This window comes from Dermacentor albipictus, unplaced genomic scaffold (genome assembly GCF_038994185.2).
Source record: "Dermacentor albipictus isolate Rhodes 1998 colony unplaced genomic scaffold, USDA_Dalb.pri_finalv2 scaffold_13, whole genome shotgun sequence".
In the NCBI taxonomy this organism is placed as follows: Eukaryota; Metazoa; Arthropoda; class Arachnida; order Ixodida; family Ixodidae; genus Dermacentor; species Dermacentor albipictus.
Window position 1 is genome coordinate 11,275,611 of NW_027225567.1, and position 17,651 is coordinate 11,293,261.

The window sequence follows — 17,651 nt, forward strand, 5'->3', positions numbered from 1 at the left end:
CGTCCAAGTTGCGGAGCGTTTTATTGGTTACGCCGTCCGGGCCCGACGCCGATTTTCTGTTGAGCTTGTGCAGTACCGCCCTCACCTCTGCTACGCTAAAGTCTTTATCTAGCTGCACGTTACTCTTCCCCGCGTACGCCGGGTGCGAGACGGGGCTAGTTGCCTTGACGTAACGGGTTCGCACGGCTTCTAGAAAGTCCGCGGACGTGCCTTCGTAGTCGTGTACTAGCTTGTTAATCTTATGAGCGTGCGCTGATTTGGTCTCCTCAGGATGCAAGAGGTGCCGGAGGAGGTGCCATGTCTTGGCCATTCCTAGCTGATTTTCCATACCGTAGCACGTCTCCTCCCATTGCGTTTTGCATACCTGCAATGCGTGGACTTCTATGTCTCTGTTTAGCCGTGCTATGCGTCTGCGTAGCGTTCGATTGTGTCGTTGACGCTTCCACCTGTCCTGTAAGCTGCGCTTGGCTTCCCACATGTGTAGGAGTTTACTATCTATCACCTCTAGGTGTGCTTCCTGCGGTACTTCCCGCGTTGCCGCTTCGACATCCCTCCTGAGCGTCGCGGTCCAGCTCTCGATGTCGTCGATAGCATCGCTGCCGCGATTATGCTCCTTGCGGGCTTTGCGAAACGCGTCCCATTCTACCAGCCGATAGTGGTTGCCCTTGGTGCCGTCCCGATGACCGTGGTGATGGTAGTGCGGTCCCACATCGACCTGGATCTCGATCACCGAATGATCGCTACCCAAGTCCTCCTGGGTGTTATGCCACCGCGCGCCAGCGACGTTCTTCGTAAACGTAAGGTCGGGCGAAGTGTCCGCACATACGCTGTTGCCCTTGCGTGTGGGCGCGGAAGGGTCCGTAACGAGCTCCAGCCCCTCATTCTGCGCGTCTTCCCACAGGCGCTTACCATTCGGCGTTTCGTACTTGTACCCCCACGCCGCGTGAGGCGCGTTGAAATCACCCGCGATGATTAAGGGCCTGTCGCCGGCTGCCTCGCTCGCCTTTCGCAGTAACGTGCTAAAGCGGTGTTTGCCTTTAGGTCTACTGTACACGTTCAATACAAACAGACCGCGCCCTTTCGTCGGAATAAGCTCAATCAGCACGTGCGGTATTCTAACGTTCTTGAGTTCGCGTTGCGCCATGGTGAGGTTGCGTCTCACTAGCGTTGCAGCGGCCGGCGGTGCTCCCGCGGTCACGGCCTCATCGATCGCTTTGTAACCGGCCAGCTTGACCGCGTCATTGGTTTCTTGTAATAGGATTACGTCAGGCCGTTCCCGGTTGCGTAGGAATTGTTGAAGATGCCCCCGTTTCCTCCTGTACCCCCTGCAGTTCCACTGCCAGATTGTGAACGTGTTCTGTGTGTTACGCGGTCGTGGGCGTTGTGTTTGTGTGGTGTGTTGAGCCATCGTGACTGTCCGCATTATTATTTGCCGTCCGGCTGATCCTGCACCTCTTCGTCTGGTATCGGCCTAAGGTACGGTTTCCCAGTCGTCCGTACCGGGCGACCCGCTGCGCCCGGGAGCCGCATTTCAATATTGTCTATGCGCGATTGGAGCGTCGCAACCATTTGAGTGAGTTGTGCTATTGCACTGCTCAGCTGTTCGGTTTGCGCGGTTTGCTGAGCGATTGCGCGGTTCAGTTGCGTTGTTTGATGCGCTTGTTGCGTCATCATCGCGTCTACTTTGTCTTCGAGTCTGTCGACTCGCTCGCGGAGTTTCTGCTCGCGCGTTTGCAATGTGGTCTCGGTCTGTTGCGGGTCTAGCGCCTTGCGTTTAGTAGGAGCGGGTTGTGCGTCCTGCGCCTCCATGACTTCCTCCGCGCTCTCGACCGTTCGAGCAGCTGCGTCTGCGGCGACTGGTTTTGTCAGAGGAGGAGGAGAGGGGGTTGCTGGGGCCCCTTTTAACGTGGTAATTTCGTTCTTTAGCCTAGCATTTTCCTGCTGTAGTGTTTTGATGACGGATTCTAACTGATCCAGTCGCTTCTGTAACACGCTTTCTGTTCCGTAGTTGCTACTCTGAGCGCTACTGCTGCTTCTAGTTGCTCCGGGGTTTCTATTAATGGCAGTCTCGGGTCGCGATAGCGGCGCACGAGGTGCGCCTCCGGAGGCGACCGCCGCCCAGCTCACCTGTGGGGGGTTGGATCCTCGTCCATCTTCCGCTGCAGCTGCATGGCTGGCACGGGCCGTCGACCTGCTGCGAGGCCTCACCGAGCGGGGGCGGGAGCTGGTGCGAGAGCGGGCTCGAGAACGAGTGCGGGAGCGAGTGCGGCTACGTGCACGGCTCTCCCTCGAGGCCGAGCGGCTGTCGGCGCTAGCTCGTCTCTGTGTGGGGCGTTGTCGGTAGCTCTCCTCTCTGCAGTCGTAGGTGCTGCTGCTGGCGTAAGCGGCCTCAGCCTCCTCGCGCATTCTGCGTTCCCATTGTCGTCGCTTGACTAGGTACGGCGTCTTGTACCTGGCTTTGCACTTGCGGTCCCCGGTAAGGTGACCCTTCCCACACAGTTGGCACACCGGCTCGCACCGATGGTCGTCGGGTGGGTTGCTGCATCCGCAACCGCGGCACTTTTTGTCGTTCGGGTTGGGGCACACGTCGGTCCTGTGTCCCAGACGACCGCACTCGTAGCACATGTCGATTTGTTTCTTGTAGAGAGAGCACCTCATCAACATCCCGCCGTAGTTCACGTAACGGAGCACGTAGTAGCCGTCAAAGAGGATGACCACGTTGCTCGTGTTCCCCATGCGCTTGGCATGCAAGACGTTCGGGTTTCGCTGGTTCACGAGACTTCTCACGACGTCCGCCGGCTTTTCGTCTAGCGATATGCCCCTGATAACACCTTTGGATGTGTTCTCCGGAGCCGCTCTGTAGGCGCTTGCTTCGAACTCGCGGTCGCCAATGCGCAGCTTGCAAATGCTGCCGTATCGTCTAGCGCGATCTTCTGACGGAGTGCTCACCACTATCACGTTTTGGCGCTCATTGAGACAAACGCTGTCCTCCTCAGCTGCCTCGCGTCCCACGCCTGCTGCGTTGCGTATGCAGCAATGGACGCGGTCCTTCTGGTACTTCGACACGTTGATGCCGTCCCGGGGCCGCACGATGATCTTGTAGTCGTCCGTGGGTAGGTTGGGCATTCGGCTCGCCATGGTGATCTTCCGCACGTAGTGCGTCGCTTGCTTTATAGACGCCGCCTTCTTGGAAGACGCTGTCGCGGCTTGCTGGTTCGTCGCAGGGTCGGCGTCTCCCGCCGCCTTCTTGGTGTTACGCTTGATCTCGCACCATCCCTGCTGTTCTCCGAGCTCCGGCGGCGATATTTCCTCCCCGTCGACTTGCACGACTTCCATCTCGGAAGCCGACGCAGCGGATCGGGGCTCCGCTGACGCTTAGGCCTACCGTGCCTTGTCTACCAGCCTGGCTGTCGTGCCGACGTGGCGACGCGGAAAATCTTCGAAAAGTGGCCGGAAAACGGGCTCACCTGCCGAAATCTGGTATCTAGAGAGTCCGTAGAACTTTCGAAAGCAGCTGGGAATACCGTGAACAGGATAGTTGTAGATAATTCGCCGAAAACCATAGAAAACTTGCGGAGCCGGTGCGACGCGCGTCCGCACTCCGTGGCCCCCTAGCGGCTCTCCCTCAAACTCAGTTAAGTAGTTTTTTTTTTTTCATTTTTAGCATGCTTACTAAAGAGTGACAGCATCGGGCGGCATGGTGTCAGCATGTCATTTTATGTGTCAATCAGAAAATTTTGCAAAGGCACTCAAGGAAAACCGGCAAAATGCAAGGAATTAGGAAATGTCAACTTCGTCGACGCTCTGTTTCTTCTTTAATAAAATAAATACTTCTCCTTATTATTCAAACTGGAATAAGTTTATTTTTTATTTTTTAGCCTGCTTACTAGAGAGTAACAGCATCGGGTGACGTGGTGTCAGCCTGTCATTACCCAAAACAAAGTTCTGTGCCACTCTGGGAATTTCGCAACAGCACTCAGGGAAAACTTCGAAAACGCAGGGAATTTGGAAATGTCGGCTTGGTAGACACCCTAAACTAGTTACTCAACAGCTGAAAGAGCACAGGCATTGTGTGGTGGTTGCAATGCTTTTGCCTTCGTCCACGTAAAAACAACTAAGTGCCTCTTGAATTGTTTTCATTCTTTTGTTAGCTTTTTAAGTGGACTGTGCACTGTAATCTCAATACATAAGTTCTCAGAGCAGCATGTGCATACAGAAAAAGCCACTGCAAAAAAAAATTTATGGTAATACATGTACGCCTTTATGTGACAAGTAGTTTCTTTTAAGGAATATGTTTTGCGCAAGCATTACTAAGTTGCACCTGGAAGTCACTGCATGGGGTCATTATAACTGGGGTTGAATCTACTTATTTACGAATACGTAATGTGTTAAATCTGCATATTCTTCTGCACACATGCACTAGCAAGCAAGGCGTACCGTTATGCAGTTTGATTCATCACAGCTTAGAAACACTGCCACGAAACAGCAAGTTAAGAGGATCACAAAGGGCACGAGCAACTGAAAAAGAACATTTAATGTTTACTTTTACGGATAAACAGAACTAAGAAAAAAAATCAGAATGGTGGAAGAACTGAAGGCAGAGACTTTATGTACAGTTGAACCTTGCTGTAACCGTTAAACTGAAACCGTTACTCACCGATATTAATGTTTCACAATATAACGAAGCTGGCGAAATGGGCAGTCTGCTTCATTATATTGAAATTTTGTGCAATTGAAATTTGACCTGTTATGCAAACAAATAGTCACTGACAAATTTTTCTTTCACGACAGGTCCGCAAAAATTGTTGTACTATCATGTAAACGAAAAAAGCAAACCTGAATATGCAGATGTCAATACATTGAATATGTAGTCATCAACTACGGTTGAGTCTGCTAAATCTTTTTGGCCACTTGTGGAATAAAGTCTGCATTTTCTGGCAAATCTTGTATTTCGACCTATTCGTTACTTGGATTTCTAGGTTGTCACTGTCGAGCCCGAGTTATCGGTTGGTGTATGCCTCTTTCTTTCTTCAAAGCATACTGTGCTTGTCACATTGCTGGAGACAGAAAAATCTGGCATGCATTTCAGCTCTAGTTCTCTCGTGAGTGTGTATCATATTATACATCTGTCTATGTACATACTCCATAAATTGTGTTGCAGGGGCACTGTAGGGCTATGTGTATTGCTGCTCCTGAATTTACTTGGATCTATTTCAACTGGAAGTTCCCATTGTCTTGCACACTTGTAGTGTGTAATGCAGTGAGCAACATGTTGTTGCAGGTACTGGCAACAGGACCTGTGGAATCGTCTATTCACGACCCTCCTCAACATTCCCAGCTGCTACATTCAGCCGGACGTCGCCGGTTTTGCGAAGGAGATCGAGAGCCTGTTGCGGAACAGGTCACGTGCGCACGATGTAGTCCTGGAAGCTCTGGGAACAATTAAAATTTGTTTACTTTAACCCTTTCCTAAATCACAGTAAATTTTTAACACAGACTTCTTACGAAAGAACCTGTCTCAGTCTCAATTACAAAGACAGAGTCTGTAGTGCATGGCATTTTAATCCAATTAATGTGTATACCATTTTGCATGTGCCAGTTTTCATCCTACTTTAAGTCCATGTGTCAAGAGATGCTCGAGGACATTAGAAGCACATTTAATATTCTGTAATCCTAACATCCATCTTCTTACTGCACCATACATTTCTACTTGGAAGTAGCTTACAGCATCACTTGTATAGCGTAGTATGGTGCGCTGCACATCGTATGGATGTCTTAAAGGGCCGTTTATAGTCCGACGTAACGGACGCACGCGCGCGCGCGCGCTCACGCTACGTCACGTCGGCGAAAACGACACCTCTATTGGCGGCGAGGAGTTACGGAGTCGCCCTCTATCGGAATCGCCTCGCTGGCGTAGTATGAGGGATCACGTGGCGCGCTCCTCATAGGTTTTGCTGTGAGCGCTCACTGAAAACACCACGCGCGAGCTCTCCTGGACATTTCTGTAAGTACTTCCGAAACGAGAGAAGTTTCTTACTGTCTAAATAATAATCTTTGGCAAACTGAAAGCACACAATCGTTTACAGCCGCGATCTCTTTACCGAATACGTACAGTGAACGCCACTGCGCGCGGTCGCCGCGATGGAGTCTCCCGAACCGGCTTCTTGCGTGAAAGGTAGGTAAACGCTGAGAGCAAACTATGTGAAATATGTTCTTATAGTGTTTGTATAACTAAATGGAGCGTAATAGAATGAAGCCTCAATGCAGCGATCGCGCAGATTCGCCGCGACCGACTGCGCGTCTGCATGCTTGTCCGCGCACTGTTTCGCTTTCTCCGCGCGCGCGTTTTCGCACCGTGCCATGAGCTTAAGGCCGCAGAATATGAACATTTGACAGTATACAAGCAACCATTGTTGCATGGGCGCTATCAAAGCTGTTCAAAAATAATTTCATTGTAGAGACTTGACGCCTACGGGACTGTGATGTGCTGTCGCGACGATTCAGTCTTTTTTTTTCTTCTAAATTCTTTGACCTTTCAATGCTATTTCTCGAGTTGCGTCGCACTGTATGTTTATCGACGTTCTCAGCGCGCAATTTCCCGCTGCTCCTTTTTTGTAATCCAGTGCATTAATTCTTAACACAAACATGACCATATACCATGCTTTCTTTAAATGTGCTTCTTACCGCTGCCTTTTCACTCCACTGAACTTGCCAGTAACTATAGTATCACAGGTTCATAGACTAAACCGTCATGACATTAGTCGGGCAGCGGACTCGCGCGAGCGTCTCAGCGCGCTTTTTCAGAACGTCGCGGACCGGGCGCCGTAGCAGAAATCTTCCTCGCGTCTTGGCTTGCTGCATACCCAAGTTGTAGCCGATGACTGTTTACCGGTTTTATGTTTCGCGAGCCAAGCTTCACCCAGCTTGTCCTGCGGCTACGTGCGAATAAGGCTGACACCGGCCTCCGTTACGTGCGTCCGGCCCTGCGGGACCGAGCAGTAGCCCACCATGTCGCGCGCCTTCAAAGGCAGCCACTACCTATTGTAGTGCTTTCAAGTGTTGTAAAGGAGACACTCGAAGCGGGAAAATTTCGCCACTAAATGAAAACCGCAGCGTACGAGGGAATTTAAGCTCGTTTTCAGCTCGCTTCGGCGCGCCCGAAACAGCCGACGCGGCCGCTATGTCCACGTGATCCCTCCTAGCACGTCACGCCGACGGTGGCGCCAGCTTTTCCAGTGGTGGAGCTCGAGGCCAATAGTCGGGCGCACCGGCGCAGCTAACGTAACCGGCGGTGTCCAACGCGCCCCGACGGGCCCGGCGCCGATTTGGCTCCGGAGCCATTCGCGCGTCGAAGTCGGCGGAACTCTCGCACCACAATGCATTGCGCGCGAAGAAAAAGGCGCCAACACAACTCCGCAGACGGCTTTTGCGGACGGCGCGCGACTTGGCGAACCTTCTGCGCATGCTCCGAAGATAGCAGCCTACACAGTAAAATAATTTACACCCTTGATGGTGATAATTGCGAATCATAACACCCTTGAAGGGTGTTTTCATTCAAGAAACATCCCACCATCATGACTTTTTGCGAAGCATAGGGCAGTTCTAGATGCCATAACACCCTTTTACCCACCGAAAGGGTGCACTGACTAAGAATATTGGGGGTGGGTGCAAGGGTGTTTTTGTTTGTTTTTATCACATTCACAAACATACAATTGCACGAAGAGACGGCGTGTCCCACGGCACTAAAAACCAGTGGCGGATCCAGAAATGGGCCCTGCCTTACCCCAAGCCCTTCCCCCCCGAGACATGTCGGGCTTTCAAAGCCGACAAAACTCCTGAAGAGAGTCCCCCTCCGTTTCACTGTCTGTTTTGACAAGCCATCTTAAATATGTCCTGGGAAAAACCTGTTGCTGAAGCACTACTATCTATTATGTCACAGTGTTCTAGGTGGCACACAGTTCCTAAATGTCGTCACGCACAAATTCCGCGGAATCCAAAAGCGCGCACCTACTTTTTCTAGTATTGAATACTTAACCAAAAGAAAAAAGTTCAAAATGTTTTCAGCAAGGCAGAACTAGTGCAGCTCTTGCTTTTGGGACGCCAGGAATCTAGCAAAATGAATAGGCCACGTGACAGCATGCAGCTGGACGCGCCACAATTGCCCTAAAGCAGTGCAGTCGTCTAGGTTTCTTTCAAGCATGACAAAACAGGCAGAAAAGGGTGCGACGAACCATACGCGGACAAAAGATACGCCGATTCGAGAAGCTTTGACCCCACCTGACCTTCTTTCGCCGAATCAATAACCCCAATTCGTTCTGCTTCTCTCAAGTTTATAAACAAGGTAGGTTCGTTGGCAAACTTGAGCCTTCTCACCCACCACAATGCTTTGCTCAAGCAGCATCTGCAGAAAGAGCTCATGGCTTCGCGTCTGCGTCAATTTACGAAGCTGGCTGTACAAAACGAAACTATTAAGTTTGTAGTTGTATAGTAAAGGAACGTTCTACTGGCTTACAAACAACTGCCTGAACGGAGTGCTCAAAAATAAAGGGAGAATAATCTAAGAAAGTATAGAGAACCAACGTACAACTTGCGATGCATAAAGTATTTACAACACCGACTAACAACGGTATTTACTGAAATATTTCCCCTCCCAAATTGGATACAGTATTATTGCATGCATGAATAGGATAACAAGCCAATCATTGCAGAAATAACGAGATTCCAGAAATTGGCGGGGCATTTGCAGACCCATCTTTGTTCACGGAACAGTGGTGAGGCATTTTTCAAGTGTGCGCGCTACTGCCCACCTGCCAAGTACGTTCGCGATGTCTTGGCATATGTAGACCTACGCGAGACTCGCCCGTCTCCCCTCGCGAGACGGGTAGGACAGGTGCACATGCTGAATACGGGAAAGAAATACTTTGCAGAATGAAATTGAATTTTGTCAAAACACCAGAGCTCTGGATTGCAGGTTACAGCGTGCACAGGGGCGCTCTGCCAGATTTTAAAGCGAAGCTTTCTATGCCTCCTCCCTCACTTTTTCCAATTCTGCTGCTGCTGCTGCCACTGGCTTGCCAGCCGCGTCGGTGGGTGGTTTGAGAGCGTGCATAATGAACATGAGAGGGACGCGGGGAAGGCGTGTGCGAGTCCTTTTAGCGAGAACTTCGTGGGCATCGCTACAATACTCTTTGGACCGCTTTAGCCGTCACAATGCCCACTGAAACACCCTGGCCATCGACACAATGCCCTCTGGAAGACTAATTACGCGTTAGCCCCCTTCTGCCCACCCCCACCCACCGCAAAAGTAGTGCAGAAGGTGCAGCACTTCCTTTTTTGTACTCACATGCAACAGCGCAGAGGAGAGACAGTATGGTACTAAAGGGAGACAAGAGAATGCTTAAAGCCAACACCCAGACGAAATGTCATCACAGTTCCCACACTTTTCCAGGAAATTGTTGTCATTCAATAGCCTTTACCACAGCTGCACCCTCGCCGAGCAAAGGGGTTCGGCGATGGTATAGGCACAGCTATTGAATGGGAACAATACTAAATTGCTCTGCTCGTGGTAGTTTGAGGGCGAGCGTAGTTGGGTCGAAAATAACTTGTCTACCGCATGCACAAAATACCTCGATTTTGAATATATCTTCCTCATTACCCGTCAAACTGCTATTATAAGCAACTGCAGTAAGACAAAGACCGACATCAGATTATGACAAAGACAACTCACGGTGCTGTCCACCAGAGGGGAATCGTTGTTATATTTGTTCTTTCTTTTGAGCGGTCATAGGCCCCACTCGCTCACCCGCTCATAAAACAAAGAAAAAAAAAACCCCGCGAGATCTGGATTCGCTTCGGTTGCACTTTCACGACAGCAGGCAAAGAAAGACTTTTCGTACTTGGAAACTTAAGGTTTTCGTGTAATTCTGCACATGTGAAATTTCGTGGTGTCGCCTATACGTTTAGAAAGCTATTATGCAAGTATTTTTATATCTGCCGTTAATCCAAGCTATTTAAAATTTGAGTGAGCACTCCAATTCAGAAATATGAGCATTGTGAACTTCTTGAAAATGCCAATTAAAGCTTTTTTTCTCTCTCTGTTTCTCTGTGCATAAAAGAAAAGACAGACTCGCAAGTACCTCTGTATCTTATACAATCAGGAAGGGCCACGTGTCTTTACAAATGAACTTCCAAGCAAACAAACAAAAAAGAAAGCATCGACAAATAAATTCACTTACACGCAGTTACCAGCCCACCTTTGCCCCATTTGATTTGATATCAGCCCATGTTTCTGGAAATAAATTTCCAGTGAAACTACCCGTAAACACAGAAAATGGCTTAGAGGTAGCCTAAAATAAATAGCTTTGAAAGTAATACACACACATAGTTTAAAAGAATATTTGTTTTTATGCCTTGAAAACGAAACCGAAATTGAAATAACTTCCCCCGACGGGTGTCGCCGCTATCGCCGCTACGTCATTTCCTGCGTCTCGCGGCGGGCCGCCGGGAGCACATGTGTGTGTTCTCCGTGACATTCTTGAAGTTGTGAGTAATTAGATTGTTTTTTGCTGCGTTTAGGTTGTACCAACTCGTTGTTTTCGTGTACTTTTGTGCTCATCGACGCGAAGTGAGCGTCCGGAGTGAAGGCGACGCGATTATGCGTGAGAAAGAAGGGCACCAGCGGCCTACGACATCGGTGTTTCTTTGTGACAGTGTGTTTACTACGCCTACGACGGCCGTCATTCGTGGCGAAGGAGAAAACATCTTCCATTCGGCCTGAACAGTGATGAAGTGGACGTTTTGTTTTTCGGCGGAATGCATCGTCAACATGGTCCATCCACTACGTAAACGAAACGGCGTGCCCAGAGTACAGATCGTGACAGCGGTCCGCCTTCAAACCGTGGGCCTTTTGCAAGGCGCATGAACTGCTCATATAAAAGGTACGTACGTAGCCACGTTCAGCGTCGCGTTTTTTTATGGTGCGTCATTGTGGTAGTAATTTTCGCGTAATTTATTTAAAGGACAGCGCAAGGTGTGTTGGATGCGAGTGTAGTATATGTACTCCAGGCGTAGCCTATGGGCACCGAATGTGAAAAAGAAAAAAAAAATGAATGTTTCATTGTTCACGTGTCCTCAACTAGAGTTGTAGAGAATTAAGTACTGCTACGCGTCAGTATTCGGCGCAGGCAGGGAAATAATACTTTGGTTTGACTAATTGGTTCTTTCTGTTACCAAAGATGGGCACAGACTTATACCGGTGTCACACGGCCACTTTCGAGCACGATTGAGCGCGTTCTGGATCGACATTTTCGACCGCGATTGGCTCCCGTCCACCGATTGTGCAACGAGGCCAAACGCGTCCAGAAATACGATTCCAGGCAGGATCGATCGCGGCCAAAAGTGTGCAGTGTGACAACCGTATTAAATGTCGCTTGTGTACTTTCACTCAATTGTTATTATTTTTTTTTGTCGGAGGTCCCGTGGTAGGTAATGGCGCAAGCAGCTTGCAATGCTTATGGTTTCATGACTAGAACTAATGCAAAACAAAAGAAAAGAACCACGACCGTCCCGGCTATGTACTTATCAATCGCTTTAAGTTGTGCTCGTTTGTTATAGAAGCTGTCGTGCTGTTGCGGATGAATGCGTGGTTGCGCTATTTGTTTATAAATTTATCTTTTTGTATAAATAAGCACACCGAGCCTAATCAATTTTTTTCTCGTCCTTGTACTCGTTTCTTGGTGTCACGCAGGCGTGCTTATTATTACTACTATTTGTTTTCTTGTTGTGTGACTGAACCCTGCCTAAGGCGTCCTGTCAGTTGTCAACAGTATTTCTGAAATGAATTGCACTTAGCGTCCTACGGTTATTGTACGCTTCACTACCTTATTTTAATGTCTAGTTATAAAGTGTATGGTTATTGTAACTATTCTTGGCCTTTATATATGTATTTATTAAGCTGGTAAATGCTTAATTGTATTTGCAGTTTTGAGAGGTTCTTTTATTGAGTCGTCAATCTCGAATGGTATTAATGGTGGGTTGTTTTCTTGTGCCCATGCAGTTGCAGTCAGCATGAAGCAATTGCATGGGAACCGACTGGCTGTCTTGGGCCTACACGTTGCTGAAAAGACAGTGAAGACGTCTGACCCGACAGGTATACTTTTTTCATCACAATTGGCCTACATATTTTTTTCACCGGAGGGTGAAGACCTCCCCCAGTGAGCTCCAATTACTCCTGTCTTGCGCTAGCTGATTCGAAGTGAAGCCTGCAAAATTTTTTGACTTCATCGTAGTCTACTTCTCTACCGTCCTTGACTACCCTTCTCTTCTCCTGGCATCCATTCTGTAACTCGAATGTGCCACTGGTTATCTGCCCTATGCATTACATGGTTGAAGAAGGCACTTGGGCTAGTTGGTGCTCATTGCAGACTTGAGACATCAATAACTAGCGTGAAAAAGACAACATCAAGAAGCACATAAGAAAGAAGTCTAGACTTCAACTGAATTTTTTGCTACACAGAAACATGGAATGCACAGAATGTCGACGGACAGAAACAACACAGGAGCTATCGGAACAAATTTATGAACAGGTTAATTTCACTTACGAACATTCTTGGTAAGAGCCAGAGACGGGTGCTTACACACCTATTCCCCACTTTTTTGATGCAAAGTGGTTCGTATATTTCCCTATGTACCTGCTTCTGGAGCTGCCTGAGCACACGATTGCTTTAAAACTGCTCGGTGCATGAGCACGTATGGCGATGATTGGCCACCAAGGCACTCAAAGCTGCCCTATGTGTCCTCAAGCCAAACAGGTCGGTGTTTAAACGACCGCTTGGGGGAACAAAGATAGGGCAGCTGTCATGGCTGGTGGCCATCTGGCCAATCATTGCTGTAAGTGCTCATGCACTGAGCAGTTTCAAAGCACTCATCTGCCCACGCGGCTCTAAAGGCAGGTCGACATGTAAATATTCGAAGCACTTTGCATTGAAAAGCGGGTGATTAGTGTGTAAGCACCCCTTCCCTTGCTCTCGCCAAAAAAGAGTGTTCGTATCTCGAAATGAACCTGCCCATCGATTGGCTCCAATACCTCCTGTGTCAGGCAGGGAAAAGGAAAGATAAATGTTGCTTCCATGCGTTGAGGTCACATCCCCTGAATCCTATGTTTCTGTGTAGCCAAAATTTCAGTTGAAGCCTAGAGTTCTGTCCTGTGTGCTTCTAGCTGTCGTCCATTGTCTTTTTCGCGCTAGTGAATGATGTCTCACGTCTGCACTACATGGCCTGACCAGCTCCCTTTTTTTACTCTTTATGTCAGCTAGGATATCAGCTCCTTCATCTACTTTCTGAACCACGCTGCTGTCTTCCTGTTTCTGCTCCCATCAGGATAGAAGTGGACATGACAAATGAAACTGAATGTCATTTAGACAGAGGAGCAGTGAGACTTCCTGTGCTTTACCTTTTGCTGTTGTGCATAATAGTTGAAATTGCACCAACACATCTTTTCCACCTTGTGATTTTCCCATAGCTGTGGCAAATAAATATATAGGCTTTAAGAAACTAGAAATGCAGTTTGCCTAAGAAAGAGAATACTCTTGCACCTAAAGGTAATGTGTATGATGCTCTGACTCCTTTGATGCATGTGCCTTGAGAGGTGTTGACGTTGTTCTTCATTTCTTTCTCAGTAAGCTTTACTCGATGGGTCTGACTTTGTATAAGGAAATAAGTTCTGAAGAAACCATAATACCTAACAGGCAGAATTGTCGAGGTTGAAAGTCAAGTTTTCTTTCATGACATATTTTTTTCAGGCTGTACTAGTTGATCCATGATGTTCGACAGACAGCGCAGACTTGTACAAGGGACGTCAAAAGTGGCGAGAAATGGAACAAATCCTATCGCCTCTTTCTCCATCCTTTGTCGAGTTCACATTGTCTAACGTCATCGACCAATATCAACTAGCCCGTTTGCGTACCTGTACTAGTTGAGCCATTTATACTATGGTACTCTAAACCAAATGTGATAAATTCAAAATTGGTGCCTTTTCTATTTTTGTACAAATACCTGTTTCATAAAATAGTTTAAAGTGTTATGGTTGATGTCATGTTTCGACACCACCATAACCTCATAAAATATCTTCATGGATGCAAAAGGTGCGTGCCTCTTGTGCAAGTTCCGTTCTAGCCTGACACGGAAAACAAAACTGGCAGAAGGTAGAGCACATGCTCTTTTGTAAACAATACGCATGATTGCATTTTCTTGGCAGTTATTGCAATGTTTTCTGATGTTTATCTGCATGAACATTAATTATCTCAGCTGCTAAAGACACATCACTAGACACTGTGAGCAGAAAAAAGTGATTGTGCAGTACTGTTAAAGTCATGCAACATTATGTTTAAGCAAACTGGCAGGGATGCTAGCTGTTAAAAAGAAAAAGCTGACTTCTAGAAAAATTTGCACTCCTAAATGTGGAATTGAAATTCACTATGCTGATAAGCTACAAAAGATTTCCAGGACGATCAGACTAGTTACACTGGCCATTTGCTGATTCAATAAGGTTCACTGAAGCTTGTTTTTAAATTCACTGTTTTTATGCAGGGTGATGATTTTCAGTCTTGTGGAATTGTTGCATATAGCATAATTCTAGTCCTTGAGCAGGAATATTCAAACACACAGATATATCTAGCACAAGAAGTCGAAACATATTAAACTAATTAAAAAAATTATTATCCTTGAATGAATTACATTATAGCTAATATAACCGAAAAGAAAGGGGCTTAACCAAGAAACCCGATGTTTATTAATCATATCCTAAGAAGCCAGCAAACACTGACACCAAGGACAAGTTAGGGTAACTTACTTGTGATTAACAAATGAAATAAAGAAATGATAAATTAATGGAAATGAAAGTGGATGAAAAAACAGCTTGCTGCAGGTGGGGAACGAACCCACGTCTTTGCATTACGCGTTAGATGCTTTACCAATTGAGCTACTGCGGGTGCCGTTTCCCCATCACTTTCTTGGGTATTTATGCTTCCTAGTAGAACGCTGGGAGTGTTTGCCAGCGCCACCACATATCTAGGGCACATATTGTAATTTATGAATCATAGCCAGTGAGATTACAAGGTGTATCTACTTGGAATTGATTTCCAGAATGGCGTCAGTTTGGAGATATGCACCATCAAACTTGCCGGAAAAATGCACTGTTGTTCCACTTACTTTTTTAACAAAATGTACTTTTATGCACTGAGGCACAAAAGTGGGTTGTGCACTGATGCACAACCCACTACTTTACCAGTAGTACTTAAAACATTTTGGCTCTTTATCATTAATGCACTGATGTTTAAGCTATAGAATGTCACTTGCCCCATCTTCCTATCTCTTCACGTTCCAAAGTAATCGAGCAATGCATGGCATACAGTGGTGATGTCCGGTTGAAACAGTGGGCTGTAGTTGAATTTCTCACTGCGGATGGTTCTGCGCCCTTCAACATTCATTGCCATCTGAAAGCAGTTTACGGGGATGCCTGTGTTGAAATCAGCACTGTGCGTAGGTGGGCAAGTACTGAGAAACATCAAAATCCAGCCGCATCAAATGTCCAGGATCAGCACCGAACTGGACAGCCCACAATGGCTTATGAGGATCATCAACATCAGGCAGACGAGTTGAATCGGGTCAATCGTAGTATCAAGCAACACCAGATTGCAGCAACACTCGCTATTTCCATTGGTTCAGTGAACCACAAAATTAAAAACCTCCTGGGTTACAAGAATTGAACTTGTTGGCTATGCTTCGACTTTTTCATGTCAGTCGTCGGTTACCGTGACACCCAACAAGCGCAAGTCTTCTTGTAACGCAGGTCTTTAATGATGTGGTTCACTGAGGCAATGGAAATGGCGAGTGTTGCAATCTGGTGTTGCTTGATCCTGCGAATGCACCGAGTCAACTCATCTGCTGATGTTCATGACCCTCATCAGAAGCCATTGTGGGCCATCCATTTCGGTGCTGATCCGGGAGATTTGATGTAGTAGGATTTTGGTCTTTCACAGTCCTTGCCCACCTCTGCACAGTGCTGACGTCAGCACAGGCATTCCTGTAAACTGCAGTCAAATGGCCATGAATGTTGATATGCGCACAACCTTCCACAGTCAGAAATTCAATTACAGCCTGTTGTTTCAACTGGACGTCACCACTGGATGCCATGAATTTCTCGATTACTCTGGAACGAGAAGAGATAGGAAGGTGAGGCAAGTGACATTCGATAGCTTAAGCATAAGTGCATCAATTATAAAAAGTTCAAAATGTTTGCTGTAATATTGGCAAAGTAGTGGGCTTGGAGGCAATAATTTCTGAATTGCCCTCATATATTTGTGTAGCCTGTCTCTCCTACATTCATGATGTGGCAGATTAAATGCCTTATTCTTTCGAAATAACGATTTCCTGGAAGTAAGCACTATCTGTGCTTGTTTTCTTTAACCTGCTCTTCATGTGATCTTGAAATATTAAAGTGAATGATGCAGGGAAGCGCTGCTAGTCATGTTTCGTGTACTTTTCCTGACATTAAATTGCAACAAATCATTTTGCAGGTAGAAAAGAAGCAGATGGCTACAGTGATCAATGAAGAAATGGCTTCATCTGTGATGGCTCGCCTTAGGACATTGGAATGGAGCTACAAAAAGGCATCATCATCCTCGCCTGTGCCCTGGAACTTTGGTTTGAATGAGACTGTTCTTCAATGTAGAACGGCCGCAAGACTTGTCACCACAAGGCATAGTGCAAGCTCAAAATATTGTACAGGAGGCTAGAATAAATGACCCTCCATGCAGTCACTCTGTATCTGTGATAAATGGGACCATTTCACGCAGAACACTCACAAGTGATAATGTGTTTTCTCTCAAAGTTGCTATGCAGTGCGTTTGTAAACACATTACCTATTGTATGCACACCATACATAACATTTCTGTGTGCTAGCCTAACTGTAGACTTAGAAACAAACAATGAAGTGCATATGTACCCGCTTCCACATGCCGTACTTCAAGGGCTATTATATTGCTCATTACACCCGATAGGTGAAGGGGTAATATATTCCTGATCACACCCTTACACCCCATGGGTCGAAGGGTAATATGTTGTTCAAAACACCCTCAAGGGATAGGGTGTTATTGGAATATAGAATAACCATCATAAGGGTGTAATTCCCTATAAAACCCAGCTTTTTCAAGGGTGCTAGGGGGTTAGTTATAGACACCAAAAAAAAACCCTTAGGGGTGTAAATTATTTTACAGTGTACGGCGCGCGCGTTGAAGTATAGAGGGGATGGCATCTCGGCTGGCGCAGCGCAACCGACGTAGCGTGACTGATCGCGAACGACGCTCGCCCGCGCGCCGATAACGTCGGACTATAAACGGGCCTTTATAGTCCGACGTAACGCGCGCGCGCGCGCGCGCTCGCGCACGCTACGTTACGTTGGCGAAAACAACTCCTTCTATTAGCCCCGAGAAAGAGGAATGGCGCCCTCTCGCGAGTGACGTCACGGCCAGGACGCCGCTCGCTCCGGCTCGCTCGGCTGCCGCGCGCGCTCGTTCCCTTCGTGCATGCTTGGGGTATGGGTGGCTCGAGCCGTACGTATTGAATAAGTCGGCTTCTTTCAGCTGCAATACCTT

The 17,651-nt window shown here is 47.4% G+C and overlaps 1 protein-coding gene and 1 long non-coding RNA gene across 5 annotated transcripts in view; both read left to right on the forward strand.

Moving 5' to 3' along the window:
* LOC135915696 (uncharacterized) overlaps positions 1 to 5,474 on the forward strand; it is a 293,473-nt gene extending 287,999 nt beyond the window's left edge. For all 4 annotated transcript variants that reach the window (XM_070528622.1, XM_070528621.1, XM_070528624.1 and 1 more), the window contains one exon: positions 5,282 to 5,474. In XM_070528622.1, the coding sequence (XP_070384723.1) occupies positions 5,282 to 5,462 (181 nt within the window). In that variant the 3' untranslated portion in view covers positions 5,463 to 5,474. The remainder of the gene's footprint in view (positions 1 to 5,281) is intronic.
* A 4,955-nt stretch (positions 5,475 to 10,429) lies between these two features.
* LOC139051633 (uncharacterized) lies at positions 10,430 to 17,226 on the forward strand. Its single transcript, XR_011509469.1, has 3 exons — positions 10,430 to 10,937; positions 12,056 to 12,148; positions 16,575 to 17,226. It is a non-coding gene; the product is annotated as an uncharacterized lncRNA (long non-coding RNA).
* Positions 17,227 to 17,651: the final 425 nt, after the last annotated feature.